The following is a 21196-nucleotide window of genomic DNA, read 5'->3' on the forward strand; positions in this document are numbered from 1 at the left end:
ACTGCTTACCATATAGTAGGATTTTAATCAATATTTTTCAAGCAAAGCCGTTGTATTTTTAACGTATTGAGTTTGAGCTAAAGATAAGAAAGGATCTCAGAAAGGAAATATCCAGAGGCAGTGTGAGGCTGGAATTTGGGGGGGGGGGGAAAGTCAAGTGGGAAAAAAGGGGTTGGAAATCTCTACTATAAATATTCTGAGTATAGCAGTGGAAATGCATCTCTAACAAGGAAGAGATGGAGAAAAAAGACGGAACAGGAGAAAGAAGAGGAGGAGGAGGGAGGGGAAAGTAGAGAGAGAAGAGGCAAAGACAAGGTCTGGGAAACACAACAGGAGGAAGCAGAGAAACTGAAGCAACCTGAGAAAGAAAGTCAGGAAAACAGACATTGACCGCAGGAAAAGCACTTTATCCTGTTTGATCCTCACCACAACCCCATGGAGAAGACAAGGCCAATGTCATCATTCTCACTTCGAAGTGAGGAAACTGGAGCTCCCAGAGGGGCTGAATGACTCGCAGCAGTCCCATACACAGGCTGTGCCGTCAGCTGCAGCAGAAAACACTCGGGTCTGGTCTGGACTCAAAGCCAGGTGCAGCACTCTGCCCCCGTGGCCTGTGGGAAGAAGGGAAGACAGATCATATCTCACATGACAAGAGCCGTCGCCGAGGTGCGACCCCAAATCCCATCGCAGGATGAAGGCTTCTCCCAAACCTGCCATGTTTGGAGCTCGTGCTCCCACGGAGCCTGTGCTGTGGTCAACGTTCGGAGCCAACTGTGGTCAGTACCCGGAAGTGGCTGAGGTTTTGCTTTGCCATTTCCCTTTCAGACCTCTTCCCCCCTTGTACTAGTTTCCTTGGGCTGCGGTAACAAATTACCAGAAACTGCCCGAGACAAGAGAAAAGTATTGTCTTACAGTTTTGTTTTCTTTATGCAGCCATCATGATAAAGGAGACCGCGTATCGATGCATGTGCTACGGACTGAGGAGACAAAATCAAAGGCCAGAAAGTCACCTGCTCCCCCTTCGAAGCTTGTAAATTACAACTTTGGGCGGCTGAGGGGAAAGACAATGGTAAGTTTCTTTTCTTCTGAAGTTAAATGGGTGAGGCTTCTCTAACTGAATTTTCCCCCCAGAGAATCATGACTGTGGTTAACAGAGTGAGACTAAGGAAAGGCATGACCACAATCTAGAATAGCCTTTTTCCAAACTTTCTGACCACAACTCACAGTTCAAAACTACATTTTATGTAGCGACCGCGTATTGGACACATACGTGTACTGCACAGTGTAACAAAAGTTTCACAAAATAATACCTACTTGTACATTTTTTCCATTCTATTTTATCCTATTTCATTTTCTTAATGCTAACCACATGACATATATTTGTGTAACACCCACTCTGCTAAACATTTTTGAGAAATATCACATATGGAAGATACTATTGCATCAGAGATGAGAATTAGTGTCTAAGGCCTCAAAAGTAACGGCATCTTCAGTCAGACTGGCTAAAATGAGCAAATCAGAGAACTCTAGATGCTGGCAAGGATGTGGAGAAATAGGCACCCTCCTACACTGTTGGTGAGAATGTAAACTGGTGCAGCCCCTCTGGAAAACAGTGTGGAGGTTCCTCAAAAAGTTAACAATAGAACTCCCCTATGACCCAGCAATAGCACTGCTAGGAATTTACCCAAGGGATACAGGAGTGCTGATGCACAGGAGCACATGTACCCCAATGGTCATAGCAGCACTCTCCACAATAGCCAAAACATGGAAAGAGCCCAAGTGTCCATCCACGGACGAATGGATCAAGAAAATGTGGTTTGCACACTGAGATACCACCTCACGCCAGTCAGAGTGGCTAAAATGAGCAAATCAGAGAACTCTAGATGCTGGCGAGGATGTGGAGAAACGGGCACCCTCCTACACTGTTGGTGGGAATGTAAACTGGTACAGCCCCTCTGGAAAACAGTGTGGAGGTTCCTCAGGAAACTAACAATAGAACTCCCCTATGACCCAGCAATAGCACTGCTAGGANAAATATACTCTTTGGAATTCTGTCTAATATCAATGAAAACAATTCACAAAGCATTATTAAAGATGTTAAAGAATTTATGGCTTTTTTAAAATGTTTTTTTTTTTAATTTATTTAGAGGGAGAGACAGAGCGTGAGTAGTGGAGAGGGGCGGAAGGAGAGAGAGAGCGCATCCCAAGCAGATTCCATGGTCAGTGCGGAGCCCAGATGTGGAGCTCGATCCCAAGACCCTGGGATCATGACCTGAGCCAGAATCAAGAGTGAGACACTCAACCAACTGAGCCACCCAGGTGCCCCAAGAATTTATAGTTTGTTAAAGCTAGAGACAAAAGAAAAGGTACCGGTTAAGTTCATTCTTTATTCCAGATATCAGCAAATTTACTCCAGTGGCTATCAGATGTCCCAACCTGGCTGAAGGGTCTAACTAGCTACTGGAAATGTAGTTTTGTAAAGAATCAAAACTTGATTAAAAAGCCTTGATTTAAGGCTTGATTAAAAATGTTTCTCTTATCAGAAAACATCCCGTAAACTGCATGTCTTATGATTTGAAATATACAAAGGGTCAACTCATGACCATCCTACACTCATGGCTGGCCCCCCAGGTAGCTCTATCAAGAACTGCCTACATCTGTATTCACCAAATCACACGATATAAAGATATAAAGGTCATTCTGAGGCCAATCAGAGGTCCAGTCAGACTGATCAGCAGAAACAGGAAGTCTTTCAGGGAAGGGTGGTTTTTGTTGCCAAATAACATGATCAGAATCTGCAAACAGAGTCAACATATTACCACCATCTAACATGGTATATATTTGGGGTTTTGTCTTGTTTCTTCCCACAAAAGTATAGTCTCCATGAGGGCAAAGATAATGTCTGTCTTGTTTACATGTATATTCCCAACACCCCCCAAAAGTGCCTCACACATGCTAGATGCACATTAAGTAAATAATGAATAAATAAATCCCAGGTACTGACAAGGACACACGTTGTATGTGAAGAGAAAGAAGACAGGAAATGTTATCAGAAGCTACAAGAGATTGGATGCCACACTTTGTTGCGTCATCAACCATCATTTCTATCTTCGTATTTCCCAGGGCTGGGTAGGAAGGGGATACCTATTCACCCAGGAGCCTCCTTGAACATTCAAGATTGTCCCTGAGAGGATTTAAGACCCTTGAGGACAAGGCCTAGGTCTTGCTCTCCATCATGGGATATTCCTTTTAAGAAACACCCCATAAATGTTTCTAGAACTGCACCGAGAAAGAGCCATTTCCTGACTTGAAGGGGCAGGTGAGCCCCAGAGCCTCTTGGTCTTCAGTGGTCTTCCCTCAGAGAACAACATCTTGCCCTTCTCACATTATTTTACCTTCCACACGTTCTAGCACCGCTGGTCCTTCTGCAAAGTAAGGTGAGATGACTTACAATACCAACTCCAGAGTTCAAAAACACAGTTTAGAAACTGTCCCTGATCATTCCTGTTTCATCCACACAGGTATTCATAAGAAGGAGAAGACATGACAATTAAAAAAAAAAAATTTTAATATTTATAGAGAGAGAGAGCATGAGCAGGGGAGTACCAGAGAGAGAGGGAGACACAGAATCAGAAGCAGGCTCCAGGCTCTGAGCTACTGTCATCATAGAGCCCAACGCGGGGCTCGAACCCACGAACTGTGAGATCATGACCTGAGCCGAAGTTGGACACTCAACTGACTTAGCCACCCAGGTGCCCCAACATGACAGTTTTAAGTTATGAAAAATCTTAGTCAAATTCAGAAACACTCATACATGCGCCAAGGTGGGGTGGGTGTAGGCCTGTCTCCTCTGACAAAATATCTACTTCAAAGAGCCAGAGGAGAAAAATCTTTCATTTAAGGCATTTCCTGTTAACGACACCTCACTTAGCTATAGACACGTGGCATTTTACTCACCTATTTACTTACCAAAAAATCCACCCGACCTGGCCAGACCCGGACAGGCCCACACAGTCACATCGTTCTTAGGAATACCTTGGCCACTTGCAATCTCCTTTGTCTTTGGTAGCCAGATTAGGGAACAAATCTGTAATAATCGCCCCCAAAATACAGAATTATGACAATGTCTGATTTATTATGAATGTATTTCAACTGACTCTAGGTGGTGTGCTCTGTCCACATGCATCCTCCAGTCCGCAGCTGGGGTTAGGGTGTTAGAGGAATGCCATTAGTTCTAGGAAAGTTTATCCCAAGGCAACAAAGGACTAAATATACAAATAGGTTTAAGTGCAAGGAACCCACAAATTTAAGTAGACTAGCACACAGTCAAAGCAGTGCTGAAAAAAAAAAGGGGGAAATGTGGAAAAAAGCTGGGGAGGAAAGGATACACAAATTAACTTTTGACTCACAGATAAAGGTTTTACAGAGAGAAACTCTTGAGAACTGAAATCCCTATAGACTCAGCAAGTTACAGAGAGGTGTGTTTGAGTCCTCGGCTCTCTGATGAACCATTTTCACAAGGTTCTAGAAGAGCAGAGTGAAGGTGAGCTCCAGCAGAGACATTTACCTGTGAGTTCATACTTGGGGTCTGGGTAGTTTGCCCAGTATTTATGTCCAAGATATGTAAGCGTCCATCCTTCATTCCGCCTCCAACAGCAAGGACTGCAGACTGCCAGGGACACCAATCCACGGCCTTTAAAGTTCAAATAAGCACACAGGCAAGTCAGCCCTGGAGAAAGTGAGTTGGGGAATGTGCCACACTCAGGTAAGCCGAAGTGCCAGAGGTCTGCACGCACCACAGCTCTCCTGGGCCTCTGATCGAAAGGCAGGAGCCCTGGCAATCCCTAGAGGTTACTTCCTAGGTACTGGGGATCACCTGTTAGGTGCCTTCCTCAAATGTTGCTAACACTTGCAAATATTTTTAAACAAAGAAAAATCACCCCCAATAATATGTTCGAAAACCTGCACTAAATGTGTCCTGTGGGGCAAACATCCACTGCTGGAGTAGATGACATGCGCCCCTAGAGTCTGGTTATGAAATGCAGCCTTTCTTTCCTTTGTCTCCCTGTGTCTTTCGGTTCTAGGCCAGAGAAGAAAAGACAAAAGGGATCCACACATGATTGCTCGCAACTCAAAAGCTCTCATGTGTTTCAAATCCTCATACCTTTCAGGAAATAAAACTGCCTCTGACTCACTTATTTATAAATGACTATAGTTAATTCTGAAAAATAAGATTTAGTGTTTCATAGTTATACTGATAATTGAAATGATGACCAATGGTCATTTTAAAGGACGTTCTAACAAATGTCAGCTTTATTTATCTGTATATCCTAATCTATAGATCCATCCTGGGATAGGCTGTCACAAGCTTGGCTTGCTCAGGTTTCAGAAACTCTTGGTTGAATTCATTATATTTCTGACAACAAGGCGTTGTTTGGCTTGGCTTGGATTTTTCACGTATTGGGTTTCTGTTTGCTTTATTTTGCTTTATATTTTATTTGCTGACAGAATATTTTATATACATTTTCCCTAGATTTTTTTTCAAATCATTAATAATGGCCACTTGGACCCAAAATCATTCTTAATGTTCTGTGGATATTAAAATCCACAAGCCAGAGTATTGGGCCACTACTATTCCTTAGCAGCAGGTACTATATATTATACCCTCTATCAGGAAACTTCATGATACATTTTTAAGTTCTCATTCCAATAAATTTGCTCATAGTTAATAAAGTAGAACCATTTCTTTGCTCTATGACTGATAAATACCCTAGGACTAGATTGAGGCCGACACATACATCTATGTCACCAAAGGAATCAAAGTATGGATTTTTTTTTCCACTAGAAGTAAGATATAAAAAATAAAAAATATATATTATGCAGAGCATGGTGGAATATTGACTTAAGCGTGAAGCACCCTTCCTCCTCCTTCTGGTAATGGATTTTCTTTCATGGGTGTGAGCTCATGACTCATGCCTCACCAGTCAGTGTAGCCATCTGTCTGGCCGCAGTTATCTGTTGAAAGATGAGAATGTGTCCAAGTTCACACCAGAGTCCTGCCTGGTACTTTTCTACCAAAGTTACAGGGAATGGTAGCTTCTTCATCAGTTTCCATCTGGGAGAATCTGAATTTATAGCCGATAAGAGCTATCTTGCCCACAGAATGGACTCTGAATAAAGAATGAAATGAAACAGAGACAGCAGAGCCAAGAGCCAGAGAGAGAACTCTAATGACATTATTTAAGGCCCTAGATCCAGACAATATTTGAAACAGCTGTATGTATCTGGTACTCCTCAGTTGTAAGAAAAAATATATTTACTTTTTTGCTGAAGCTCAAGCTTAACTCTGGTTTCAGTCACTTACAAACCACAAAATCTGATGCATGGGAGGTATAAATAGGATTATCTTTGAGGAGAGTAATGGCAAAATCCAAAACAAATTCTGGGTGAAGAAAATCTCAAACCACTGGCTTAATGGCTTTGTTCTCAGGTGCGAAGGATACTCAGTGATCTCTGAGTAAAGAGCAACTTGGAAAGCAACTGGCTCCCTTACCTTGACTGCTGTAGGTTGGGGTATGACTTTCAGTGGTTGAACGTGTGCTTTTGCACCTAGGTCACTGGGCCATATAGTCAGCAATCCGTCACTACAGCCACTGGAAAGCAGCCGGCCATCAGGGGACCACTTCAGAGCACACACGGCTTGTTGGTGGTGAACTGTTCCAACGTGATGCTGGGCTGCCCGGACATCGTGATGATAAACACGGCCCAGCCTCGACCCACTGCACAGAGGTAAAGGGGCAGGTTTCTAACAGAAAACTTGAACCCTGTTGCTAATAAGCATTTGAAAACATGAAGGAAAGCATAGTTCACACTACCAAGAGACCCCTCAGGACAGATTTACAGCACAGGTTTTGAACATTCTTTGGGTTAATAAGGATAGAGCATTCTGCCTGGGTGATTGTTTTCACAAGTGAAAAAAAAATTGTGTGGCAGAGTTTCAAATCTGGATATCGAGAGGATATCCTTTTATAGATACTTCTAATGGCTTTGCTAGGATGCAGGCAGCTATGGGAAAGATTACCATATCTTTTCAGGGATGAGTTTATGTACCAAACCTAGGAAATAATACCTTCCTGGAATTCAGAATATTTCCTCTTGTGCCAATGAAATGGTTTTAGTATATATACTAAATATATTTTAGTAAATATATATATTCATAGTAAAATGTCAAACATAGAAATGTATTGTGTCCTCTTTCTATTAAGCTACAAATCCATTATTAGTTTTTTTAATGCTACAATATCTAAAAAGGGTATAAAACTATCTGATTGTCACAGAAAACTGCAGTATGATTCAAAATCAGTGGATAATATCTACTCTTAGTGATTTGGATCCAAAATGGTAAAGATCCTACCACTCTATCAAAGTTAATGAACTCTTTCTGAATGAATTTAATATTCTCCAAGGAGCAAGTAAATAACTGCCTTTATTTATTTCTGAAATTTCTCAAAATCCAGTATCATATTTAAAAACTATTCAGGCACCACACTTAGCATTCTGGTGAACAATACGAGCTCTGCAGCCAGACAATGTGGGTTCAAAGGCTTTTACTAACCATGTGGCCTCAGGCTAGTGTCTTCATTTCTTCATTAAGAAAAGTGCAGGGGGAAGGTTAGAAAACACTTTATAGCATTATTGCAGGGATTAAAACACAATTACACACGTAACGAGTACAAGCCTGGCATACAGTACTCCAAAAATGTTCACTGCTATTATTATAAGAATCTGTTCATTTTCCTCATGGATAATAAAATTACGCTTAAACAATGCAGACTACACTTAAAACTACACTTAAACAATGCAGACTGAAAGGAATTCAAATATAGAACTGACCTCACTACAACAACTTCTCACAGTAAATGATTAGCCCTTTATATGGTATTTTGTTTAAGTATTTTTAAGTTGGGTTTATAAACACAAGGTATTAAAATCTCATATGTATATCTTAGCCACTTAAAGAAATTATAAAGAGGCTTTGGAATTTATTTAATTTAAACCTATCTTAAGAACTGTGGTATAGGGGCACCTGGGTGGCTTATTCGGTTAAGCATCTGACTTTGGCTCAGGTTGTGATCTCATGATTCTGAGTTTGAGCCCCGCATTGGGCTCTCCACTATCAGCACAGTGCCTACTTCAGATCCCCTGTCCCCCTCTCTCTCCATCCCTCCCTACCACCTCCCCTCTCAAAAATAAATAAACATTTAAAAAACTACAGTAAAAAGATGAATGGCAATTATTAAAAGCAATATGTATTTAGATCAATGATGTAGGATCATTAGGACAAGTCACCTAACTTTTCTGGTTAAAAAGAAGTAGTTAGATTAACCAGTAGTTTTCAGAAATGATAAAGCATCAGCATCTCTTTGGAAATTAGAAATACAAATTATCAGCGCACCTTCAGACCTACTGAATCAGAAATTCCCGGACGCCAGCAATCTGTGCTTTTAAGGAGCCCTTCAGGTGATGCTGATGCATGCTCAAGTATGAGAACCATGGAATTGACTTACCTATGAGTTTCCTTCCAGCTCTGACATCTGTGGGTCTATGAACTGGAAATGTACCTCAGAAAGCTTAACATATTCCAAATTATTGATCTTGATAGGAATAAATACTTGCTTTCAACAAAATATCCCTCTAGTAGGTATTACTTGGTACAGAGAAACTTTTTGCTTAAACAGAGTTTTACATGTTTATCTGAACAATGTAGCGAATCCTGAGCCTCACTTTCCAGTACTAGCATATGGTGTAGGCCCACAGCCACCATGGTACCTGTGGCCCCTGCACCACTCACATCACCAGAAGATCAGAATATCTGAGAGGGTAGGGTGATAACTGCTACTAACTAATAGCCTGTTTAATTTTGGTTGGTTTTGATTTTGGTTTCAAACATTACAGTTCTGTTCACTCAGCCCCTATAATCCCTTGATGATACAAATATAATTGGTTGCAATAAGATGCTTCTTACCTGCTAAGGATATAGTGGTTCCAGCTCAGAGCCCCAACCACAGACAAATGACCGAGCATATTTCTCAGCCGCTTTTTAGTTACCACATCCCATAGCTTAAAAAAAAAAAAAATTAACAAGCAGAGTTATATAGTGTTGACTTTTCCACAGCCCACTATTTTCTCAAAGTCCTGATAGCCAATTAATGTTGATAGAGCCAGTCGTTGTACTAAGGGAAAGCTCAGTCATCACCTTTAACCCTGGGCAGCATTTCTCAACACTGCCTGTACACTCCAGCACCTAGGGAAGGTGCTATGGATGCTAGCCATTCTGATTTAATGATAGAGGTAGAATCTGTGGATATAACTTTTATTTTAAAGCTCCCCAGGTGAATTCAGTGGGCAACCACATGTCGAAAATGGCTTTCATACTTTTAGTTTCTTCTAAATTGTGGGAATTTCATATCTGGAAATCCACCGACAGGCTGAGAAGCTCCTTTTCTGCCACTATACATGATATTCTGACCCATATGAGAAAGAGAATTTTGTTATCAGAAAAAAATCATGATATAACCTTAATAGCATCCAATATCACTGCAGAGGTGAGAAAGCAGTGAGTGCCATCTATGGCCCTCAAAAGTCATTGAACACATGGGAAATATTGTTTACACTATTGCTAATAATAATAATAATAATACATGAGGGGACCCTGGGTGGTTCAGTTGGTTGAGCGTCTGACTTCGGCTCAGGTCATGATCTCGCAGTTGGTGGGCTCAAGCCCTGCATCAGGCTCTGTGCTGAGAGCTCAGAGCCTGGAGCCTGCTTCAGATTCTGTGTCTCCCTCTCTCTCTGCTGCTCCCCCACTTTCACTCTGTCTCTATCAAAAATAAATAAACATTAAAAATTTTTTTAAAAATACATGAGAAATTAGATAGATTGAAACTGGGTAAATTCCCACTTCAGAGAGCCTATCAGAGAAAAAATTCACTTTTTTTAAGTAACTCTACTCCTGATCATGGCTTGAGGTGAGAAAGAAAAACTGAAGGTTATCTTCCCTTTCTCCAACGTCCTAACACTGGGGTGTCTACAAATCCAATTTTAACTCAAAAAGAGAGAGAAAAGATTTTTAAAAAGGTAAATATAGAGTTGCCTGGGTGGTTAAGCATCTGACTCTTTATTTCAGCTCAGGTCATGATCTAGAGTATTCTCTTTTTTTTTTTTTTTTTACAAATAGTTTATTGTCAAATTAGNCTCATTAAATGACATTCAGAAAAGAACCAGAATGGTATATCCTCTCACTCTCTGTAGTTTCTTTTTTTTTTTTAAGTTTATGTATTTATTTTGAGAGAAAGAGAGAATATATACGTATGTGAGTGGGTGAGGGGCAGAGAGAGAGAGAATCCCAAGCAGGGATTCTGTGCTGACAGCACAGTTCAGATCTCATGAACCATGAGATCATGACCTGAGCCAAAATCAAGAGTGTGACGCCTACCCAACTGAGCCACCAAGGCACCCCACTCTCCATAGTTTCAAGTGCCACAACTAATACAGTTTCTCTATTGTGTATTAACTTACTATTAAATGTTAATTTTAGACATCTAGCAATTATACAGAGCATATTTGGAGAAAAAAACCCATCCATTACTTGTACTTCGCCCTCGCTGGTGCCAACTGCCAGACAGGTTCCCTCTTTTATCCAGGACACAGAAGATACATAGTTACAATTGAGAGTTAAGTCTATATTTTCAATCTTATTGTGGTTTTCCCCATTCCAGATGTACACAGAGGCTCCAAGGGCTATAGCAACCAGATTTTGAAAATTCCAATCTAGAATATTCAGATCTATAAGAAAAGAAGTTCATATTAGGGTAATTACTCAGCCAAACAAAAATAATTTTCAAATAGACAACTTTTTTATAGATAGATGAACAAATTTAATACCTTTCCCATAGTCAGTTGGAAAATAGAATCACGTATGCAAGCAGATCATTAGAAATTAAAAAAAAACCCTACAACTTTGTGTCAAGATTCACAGTGTTAGAAGTAATAATGCTTACTATTTACACTTAAATATATGTATTTAGAGTCATTTAGAGAACTTGCAAGTTTCATCTATTATTACCATACATGTATCTTCTCTAACAAATCAATAAAAATTAAAAGTTCATAAATTTTTTCATTGAAATTATCTGACCCTTCATTTTTTGTTTTTTAATTTTAATGTAGTTAACATACAGTGTTATATTAGTCTCAGATGTACAATATAGTGATTCAACATTTCTACACATTACTCAGTACTAATAACAGTAAGTGTACTCTTTTTTTAAATGTTTATTTATTTTTTGAGAGAGAGACAAAGCATGAGCAGGGGAGAGGCATAAAGAGAGGGAGACACAGAATCTGGAGCAGGCTCCAGGCTCTGAGTTGTTAGTACAGAGACCAACGTGGGGCTCAAATTCACAAACCATGAGATTATGACCTGAGCCAAAGTTGGATGCTGAAACGACTGAGCCATTCAGGTGCCCCAGTAAATGTACTCTTAACTGCGTTCACCTGTTTCACCCATCTCCCAACCCACCTCCCCTCTGGTAATGATCAGTTTCTTCTCTGTAGTTAAGAGTCTGGTTTTTGATTTGTCTCTTTTTTCCTTTGTTCATTTGTTTTGTTTCTTCTTTTTTTTTTTTTAATGATTTATTCATTTCTGAGAGAGAGAGAGAGAGAGGCAGCGTGAGCAGGGGAGGGTCAGAGAGAGAGGGAGACACAGAATCTGAAGCAGGCTCCAGGCTCTGAGCTGTCAGCACAGAGCCCGATGCGGGGCTCGAACCCACAAACTGTGAGGTCATGACCTGAGCTGAAGTCAGATGCTTAACCAACTGAGCCACCCAGGCGCCCCTTGTTTTCTTAAATTCCACACATGAGTGAAATCATATGGTGTTTGTCTTTCTCTGACTGACTTATTTCACTTAGCATTACATCCATCCATGCTATTGTAAATGGCAAGGTATCATTCCTTTTTATGGGTAAATAATATTTCATCACGTAGAGATATATAGAGATATATATCTCGCATCTTTTTTATCCATTCATCTATTGATGGATGCTTGGGCTGCTTCCACAATTTGGTTATTGTAAATAATATTGCAATAAACATAAGGAGAAAGCACATAACTCTTATGGAGACATCCTTGAATGTACGATATCTATGCAATAGATACCACCATCATTTCTAACCAAAATACCACCCAACTACGTGTATCTAGAAGAAATGGTCACTGGCTTATACATGATACCTGAAAGTTCCTAGCAGTATTCTCCCCCTTATTCTATAAGAACTCTTTAACTGCCAAAAGAAACCATATTTGTATGACCACATTCTAAAATGTATCCTAACAAGGGACGCCTGGGTGGCTAAGTCAGTTAAACTTCCAACTTCGGCTCAGGTCATGATCTCATGGTTCGTGGCCTCAAGCCCCACATCAGGCTCTGTGCTGACAGCTCAGAGCCTGGAGCCTGTTTCAGATTCTGTGTCTCCCTCTCTCTCTCTGCCCCCTTCCCTGTCATGCTGTCTCTCTCTCTCTCAAAAATAAGTAAACATAAAAAAATTATTTTCTCCACCCCTCCAAGTCCTACCCATTTTTCAAGACCCAGCTCGAGCCTGATTATCTCCACAGTCTTTCTAGACAAAGATCCAAAGATCACTGACTACTTATAGTCCTTATAGCTCCCTTCATCCCACAATTCCTTATGTATATTCTGCACTGGCATGTCGGTAGAAGTTCCATGTGAGCTAGTCCTGTCTTCTCAGCAAGATTATAAGGTAGGCACATGATGAGAAGACCCCCTGTGGCTGTTTGACTCATTGCATTTATCTATGTTTAAAATATATGCATAAGAATAGGCCACTATTTTCTCAGCTCATTCTAATACAGTAAAATATATATTTCTCATGCTCCCTCCCCGACACCAACAGTACCCATTGCAAACATGAAAATTGCCCAGGAGAAGGCAAACTATATTAACATGTTTGGATGGTGCAGCTTTGGGACATGAGACCCAAGGACCATCAGGCTCTTCCAGGATCAAATTTCAAGTTTGTGCCACCGCGATGGATACAATTTGTCACATCAACTTTTTAGTTAAACAATAACTTACAATAGTCATTTCGAAGACCAGTTAGATGAAATTTCACCTCTGGCTGGAGTATGGAATAGTTTATACCATTGAATCTTCTGAGATGGAAGGATTCATCTCTGACTTCATCTCTGCAGCCTACAAGAAACAAACACCTCTGCACGTCTTTATGATCCCGGGAACATAATACTTACCCTTGCAGGGATTAAGAGAGAACAGTGATAAGGAAAGTCGTTGTCATGATAAAACTGAATTACAAGTTGCAGGAGAAGGAAAGGAGAAAGGAAGACTTCAGTATTCATTGAAACAAAAATTTTTCTAAATATTTCACGGCATTTTAAAATAAAAAGCACATGAGTGACAGACCGCAATGTAACAACAGATCTTGTGGGAAGCACACAGAAACATTATATCATACTTTGAATATTTAGTCTATCACTTGAGATTTTAAAATCAAAGTAATTTGGGGGCACCTGAGTGGCTTGGTTAAGTGTCAGAGTTCGGATCAGGTCATGATATCGCAGTTTGTGGATTCAAGCCCAGCTCGGAGCCTGGAACCTGCTTCAAGTTGTCTCTCCCTCTCTCTTTCCTCTTCCTCCACTCATGCTCTGTCTCTCTCTGTCTCTCAAAAATAAATAAACATTTTTAAAAATTTTAAATCAAAGTAATTTTTGCATATCCACTTGTCAATCACATCAACAGTTACCTGATAGATACAACCACTCTTCTGAGTCTTTGTCCATAAACATTTGTTGGCTCATTTATTTCAACTCTTTGTCTCACTGGTTTTGTACCAGAGCATGCAGACTTATTTTTGGCTATTTTTACCCATGAATATCTGAGGTCGGGGTCATATCTTGGGCTCAGTTGAAATTCTCATCAAAAGACCCAACTAAGTCTAAACCACAGGCCACTGTCTTTTCATCTGTACAACCGCTTGGCTTGTGATCAAACTAAGAATGACATAGATGTTGTGCCCACCCAGGTAATTGGTGGTTTCTAAGACCACATGCCTTCGGATAAAAGTGCAAGAGCTTCATAATGCTATATCGAGAAGTAGATTAATACTTCCAGCCTTGGTGTTAGCTGTGAAGACCTGAAGTTGTAGGCAAAACTGCAAGCTTACTAGAAACACTCAGGCACTGCCAATAAAGGTTTTTTAAAAACCAGGTACAAATCTCCCAGTTACAAAATAAGTAAGTCATAGGGATGTAATGTAGAGCATGGCAATAACAGTTAATAATACTGGATTACATATTTGAAAATTACTAAGAGTTTAGATTTTAAAATGAATACACTTGGCCCTTAAACAACATGGGTTTGAACTGCCATGGTCCACTTATATGCGGATTGTTTTTTATAAATACACACTGTACTATAAATGTATTTTCTTTTCCTTATAACTTTCCTAATAACATTTTATTTTCTCTAGCATACTTTTATTATAAGAATATAGTATATAATACATATGACATACAAAAGATGTGTTAATCACCTGTCTATATTATTAAGGCCTCCAGTCAACCATAGGCTATTAGCAATTAAGCTTGGGGGGAGTCAAAAGTTATATGCAGATTTTCAACTGTGTGAGGAGTTGTTTACTTTTCAGAAATGGGATATAAGTAGATTGAGGGAGGTAAATGAGGCAGGAGAACTAAGTTATTATCTACTATGCTAGAAAGTTATGATAAAGTCTAAAATCTGAAGAGACAGCAGTTAACAAATATTACTTAGAAAATAGTTGTAAACATTATCAACAAGACCCAAACCATGAAGACAGCCCAAATGTCCATCCACTAGTGAAGGATAAAGAAGACTAAGGAAGAAATGATGAAGGCAGGGAGAGAGAATTGCCTAAATTTTATAATTATGTTGATTAGTATAAAAAAAAAGAAATGAAGAAGGCAGGGAGAGAGAAGGGTAGGAAAGAAGGACAAACAAAATCTTGCCCCATACCTTTCCAAACACACTGGGATTGCTCACATAGCTGCATTTTCCCACTAACCCACTGAGACACCTTCTGGGTCGAAAATAGTTGGTTTAGGCATTTCTGAAAACAAACAAATGAATACTTCTTTAGAAACATATTTGTACATCTCAGCTGTTATGTGTGACATCGTGTTAAGCCAATAATTCACCAGGAAGTTCAAAGTTTCCACATTATCAAAACCAACACTACAATTGCTTTATTTACTACCTAACCACTGTGTAGTTAATACAGTGCTGAGCATTTTACATGTATTATTTCTAATCTCCCCAACAACTCCATAGGGCAGGTATTACTCAGATAGAATAAAGTCTTCTTTATTCTTCTAGCCTAAAAATCTTTTTAGCCCACAAACCAACTAAAGGCCAGTGAGATCTTCAAAGCCTGCAAGAACTGAAATGTCATGATATTTCTAGTACGTTGTGAAACTGAAAGACCTCCCCAAGATAATAAAGTTGAATGTATGTTAAGGCTACTTTTTCAAGGAAGATTTCTATCAAAAGATGCCTCTCAGTATTCAACCTGGAGGTGTTCTTTCAGTCTGTAACTGAGAATTTCTTGGAGTCTTAATTTTCTTTATCTGTGATATGTTGGGATTGAACTAATCAGCATAAAGGTCTTTTTCCATTAACACCTTTACCTATTAGAAATGGGAATACCAAATCACTGAGATCTTAAGTAACTTGGCTCAGTTTCCATGAAATCTGATTGCTGTTTCTTTGGGCCAGTATATAAAAAGCACTTCTTTTTTTTTTTTTTTTTTTTTTTTTTNGTAGTTTGGTGAGTTCCTTATAGATTCTGGATATTAACCCTTATAAAAAGCACTTCTGACATTCTTACCTCCAACTTCAATCAGAAACAGATAAGAAAATTACTAGAAGTATAAAGAAAAGTACTTGCAGGAATTTTATAAAAACATTTTAGTGAACAGGTAAAGCAGAGATGATTCCTTTTCTTCTCCTTCATGATAATATATTTCATCTTACATGTAAAGCAATCACAGGATCACCATAATTCACACAGAAATCTCTCTCACAAGCATCATTTTGAGATTTTGGTTTTCTTTGCAGATATCATGTCACATAATAGGCATTGCCAGTCAATGAATCATGGATTTTTAGGTAGTCAAATTAGAACAATTCAGTCCAAAGCAGGGTTTCCCATTTTCAGCACCACTGGCATTTGGTGGTAGATAATTTATTATTGTGGGGGCTGTTCTGTCCATTATACGACGTTTAGCAGTATCCCATTCTCTATCTACTAGACGCCCTCTTGCTAGGTTGCAGTAATCAAAAATGCCTTCAGACATTGTCAAATGTCCCCTAGGGAGCAAAATCACCCCCAGTTGAGAACTGCTAATAACAAATAACATTCCTAAAATTGATGTAACTCCTCAGAGATTGACTTCTTCAGAATCTATAGTCAGCACAAAGCTGCCCAAGACATTGCCTAGCACGTAATCTTCTATTTGATGTACCCAAGGGTGCTCTACCCTAGGTAAGATCTATTTATTAATTTAATGAACAATTTGGCATAAAGCTGACTATATATCATAATTATGAACATCTCTCTAGCTATGCAGGCCCTTGTTGTAGAAACACACCTCACATGACCTTGAGGACCACGTGATGACACACATTTACTGTCACTGTGAAGGACCTCACTGTATTGACACTACTAATGCTGTTTGATTTCTAACTAGTCATGACAACAAATGCTTTACATAAAATAGTCAAACGGTTTCCATTCTCCCCTTCTCAGGTTTTCCAGTGATGCTGAGACATGTTCTGATTGGATTACAATTGCTGTAATAACGGTAATTTGCCAACATCATTGTGACCACACAGAGCCACCTACTTACTCCCACCAGTTACTATAGAGCCTAAGGGAGAGAGTAAAAGGAAGTTCTGAAGATCAAGGCAAGAAGTGGAGTGTGGAAGGGCAACGGTGCTAATAACCTGACCTGGACATAAAGTCAACATTTCCCCAGTGACTTAGAACTCTCTAACCGTCTGCACTTCCAAACCCTTAACCAACAGTATTAGCACTCAAGAAAAGACCTGCTCTAAGATATTTGTTTTCAATTTGCATATGATGTCAAATAATTCAATTTTACATTCATGATATTGTTCCTCTAGCAAGATATATATCCCAAACACTGTAACCATCAGTTTGTTCTTTATAGTTAAGAGTCTGTTTCTTTGTTTGTCACTTTTTTTCTTTGTTCTTTTGTTTGTTTGTTTCTTAAATTCCACATATGACTGAAATCATACGGTATTTCACTTTCCTTGACTTATTTCACTAAGCATTATACTCTTGGGCTGCATCTCATTTCAAAAGGTGAAATGACTTTTTTTTAAGGTTATTTCTTTATTTTGAGAAAGAGAGCACAAGAGAATGGAAGAACAGCAAAGAGAAGGAGAGACAGTATCCCAAGCAGACTCTACCTGTCAGTGCAGGGCCCAACATGAGCCTCAGACTCATGAACAGTGAGATCATGAACTGAGCTGAGATCAAGGGTTAGATGCTTAACCAATTGAGTGACCCAGGTGCCCCAAAATGTCATTCGTTTTTATGGCTGAGCAATATTCCATTGTATGTATATGTATATATATTTTGTTTGTTTCTTTATATGTACATATAGATACCACGTCTTCTTTATCCATTCATCTATTGATGAATCCTTGGGTTCTTCCATATCTTGGCTATTGTAAATAATGCTCCCATAAACATAGTTGTGCATATATACTTTTGACTTAGAGTGTTTGTTTTCTTTGGGTAAATACTCAGTAGTGGAATTACTGGATCCTATGGTAATTCTATTTTTTAAATTATTTTTAGAGAGAGAGCATGAGCATCAGAGGGGCAGAGAGAGAGGGAGAGAGAGAAACCCCAGCAGACTCTGCACTGTCACCACAGAGCCCTACATGGGGCTCAAACTCAGAAACCGTGAGATCATGAGCTGACCCGAAAGCAAGAGCCCAACACTTAACCAAATAAGCCATCCAGGCACCCCTATTTTTAATTATTTGAAGAATGTCTTTGCTGTTTTCCACGTGCCTGAACCTGTTTGCATTCCCACAAACAGGAAACGAGGGTCCCTTTTCTCCACATCCTCACCAAGACTTGTTATTTCTTGTCTTGATTTTAGCCATTCTGACAGGTGTGAAGTGATATCTCATTGTCGTTTTAATTTGTGTTTCCTGATGATGGGTAATGTTGAGTATGCTTTCATATGTCTTTTGGCCATCTGTATGACTTCTCTGGAAAAATACCCATTCATGTCTTTTCATGTAATTGGATTATTTGATTTTCTGCTGTTGAATCATAGAAGTTCTTTATATTTTTTGGATTCTAATCCCTTATCAGATATACCTTTTGCAAATATCTTCTCCCATTTGATAGGTTGCCTTTTGATTTTTTTTGATGGTTTCCCTCACTGTGCAAAAGCTTTTTATTTTGGTGTAGTCCCAGTAACTTAATTTTGCTTTTGTTTCCCTTGCCAGAGGAGACATATCTAAAAAAAAACATTTCTTCAGCTAATGTCAAAGAGATTGCTGTCTATGTTTCCTTCTAGGAATTGTATACCTTTAGGAACCAAATTTAGGTCTTTAATTCATTTTGAGTGTATTTTTGTGTATGGTATAAGAAAGTGGTCCAGTTTCAGTCTTTTGCATGTAGCTGTCCAGTTTTCCCAACACCATTTGTTGAAGGGTTTTTCTTTTTCCCATTTCATGTTTTTGCCTCCTTTGTTGGAAATTAATTTACCATATAATTGTGAGTTTATTTCTGGACTCTGGTCTGTTTTACTGATCTGTTTGTCTATACTGTGCCAGTACCTTACTGTTTTGATTTTTACAGCTTTGTAGTATATCTTGATATCTGGGATTGTGATACCTCCAGTTTTATTCTTTTTCATTTTTGCCCTGGCTATTCAGGGTCTTTTGTGGTTCCCCACAAATTTTAGGATTGTTTGTTCTAGTTCTGTGAGAAATGCTGTTGATCTTTTGAAAGGGATTGCGTTAAAACTGGAGATTGCTTCGTATAGTATAGGCATTTTAACAATATTTCTTCTTCCAATCCATGAGCATGGCATATCATTTTGTGTCCTCTTCAATTTTTTCATTGGTGTTTTATAGTTTTCAGAGTACAGAACTTTCACCTCTTTTGTTAAGTTTATTCCTAGGTATCTATCTTGCTGTTTTGGTGCAATTGTAAATGGGATTGTTTTCTTAATTTCTCTTTCTGCTTCTTCATTATTAATGTATAGAATTGCATCCAATTTCTGTATACCTATTTTATATCCTATATCATCATTTAATTCATGTATCAGTTCTAGTGGTTTTTTTGGTAGACTCTTCAGTGTTTTCTGTATATAGTATCCCGTCATATTAATCTTTTCCTCTTTGATGTCTCATTTTCACTTTTTTGATTGAGACTAACAAAACTTGTATATTTATCAGGTATTATATTTCTTTACAAAGTGCCCCTTCACTCACTCATTTTTTCTATCAGAAAACCATCATTTTCTTACTGACTTGTAAGAGTGACTAAGCCAGGTCTTTCTTCACATTTGGAACTCATTTGTCTGAGCTTGTCAGAATATGAGAGTTTCAATTTTTTCTCTTCACCTACCTGGCCTTTTGAGGCAATGTTTTCATTCCAACCTCTGTCCAGTGCATGAGGTGCCTTGCAAAAATGGAGAGCAGAGTTATTTGTTTCAAAATTCCCTTTGATGGGGGTCTTCAGTGGTTCTTTGTAAGATCCTGCAAGAAAAACATTTAGTTTTTAATTTGTTTTTCAAAACAAGATAATCACTTTGGTTGGAAATCAACCCATGGTGTCTTTCACAACAGGCCCAGATCTCTCTAAAATTCTGGGAGAGGGGGGTTAAAGAGGGAGGATCGGCACAGGGCCTTATCCAGAATGCCAGGGTCATAAGTGAGCACTGCCTCAGTGGTCTCTGTAGGAAATGCCAAGATTAAAGACCTGATTCCAACTGCAGCAGCAGCAAAAATGCTTTATCTCTGCATGGAAAGAACATACTCGCACACCTGAAAATAGATGCAAACGGTTCCATAGGTTAAAGTGATGGAGCAAAGGTATCTGGTTTGCCCAAGCTATGATCATCTTGCCAGGACATCACTATGGGATGCTTGCTTTCCCAGTCATTGGCATCTGCTCTATGATCATGAGTAAGTCACTTTGCCTCTCCATCTCTCTGTTACAGAAAGATGCTGTAAGGGTAATTTGAGATGACGTGAGTGAAATACTTGCTAAGTGAAAGTAAATAGCAGAGTCAATGTTATATCTGTCATATCTGTTCTCTTCTCAAGACTGGAAAAGCCCTTTACCAGATTTTTAACTACATGGAAAAACTAGTCAAGTCATCCTGTAAAACTAAGTATCTTCTGTGTTCATATCACTTGTTCAACAGAGGAGCCAAGGGACCACTGAAAAATCTTACATATATAATCTTTGCAAGAGAAATAATAAACCAACGCAAATCTCAGAATTGCATCTAAAATACAACACACTGTCTTTTTTTGTTTGTTTGTTTCATTTCCTGCCCCCTTTCCCACCACCTTGGAAATTTCTTATTCAAAGGAAGAGAAGGAAAGCAGTTGATTAAATGTGATACTAGATAGTTCCATGCTACAAAGATTCTTTGAGGAATTCTATTTCACTGACATTTTTTAAATGGCCTGTGGAATTTCTATTACCTCACCTAGAATCAAGGTCTCTTTTTCAGGCATTATCTTCAGCACGGATCCAGAAGCTTCTGGGAGGTAAGTGGTTGAATGCTCTTCCTCAAAGGAATCGCCTGCCAGATCTCTGGTTTGGCTTTGCCGCCACCTGGTGGTAATTGGGCTACTGGCAATGGGCACCTCCGCCGACAGCCTCTTCACAAAGTTGCTCTTAAAGTTAGAATATGTAGTTTTAACTGCATCAAGTATCTATTTAACAAGAAAAAAAAAAAAGCTGTAATTTATAGTGGCCTCAGTGATGCAAAATTAAATATTCCTTAAAGGAGACATGTTAACTCATTTAGTACAACACAAATTATATACCGTG

General features: G+C 39.1%; 1 protein-coding gene across 1 annotated transcript in view; it reads right to left on the reverse strand.

Moving 5' to 3' along the window:
* Positions 1-386: 386 nt before the first annotated feature.
* CDC20B (cell division cycle 20B) overlaps positions 387-21196 on the reverse strand; it is a 43602-nt gene continuing 22792 nt past the window's right edge. The window contains exons 6-15 of the mRNA XM_077772968.1: positions 20850-21078; positions 19757-19887; positions 15091-15184; positions 13156-13272; positions 10649-10845; positions 9026-9120; positions 6554-6779; positions 4568-4693; positions 3970-4087; positions 387-611 (exon numbers count right to left, since the gene is read on the reverse strand). Of these exons, the coding sequence (XP_077629094.1) occupies positions 466-611; positions 3970-4087; positions 4568-4693; positions 6554-6779; positions 9026-9120; positions 10649-10845; positions 13156-13272; positions 15091-15184; positions 19757-19887; positions 20850-21078 (1479 nt within the window). The 3' untranslated portion in view covers positions 387-465. The remainder of the gene's footprint in view (positions 612-3969; positions 4088-4567; positions 4694-6553; positions 6780-9025; positions 9121-10648; positions 10846-13155; positions 13273-15090; positions 15185-19756; positions 19888-20849; positions 21079-21196) is intronic.

The sequence above is a fragment of the Crocuta crocuta genome, unplaced genomic scaffold (genome assembly GCF_008692635.1).
Source record: "Crocuta crocuta isolate KB4526 unplaced genomic scaffold, BGI_CrCroc_1.0 scaffold107, whole genome shotgun sequence".
NCBI lineage: Eukaryota > Metazoa > Chordata > Mammalia > Carnivora > Hyaenidae > Crocuta > Crocuta crocuta.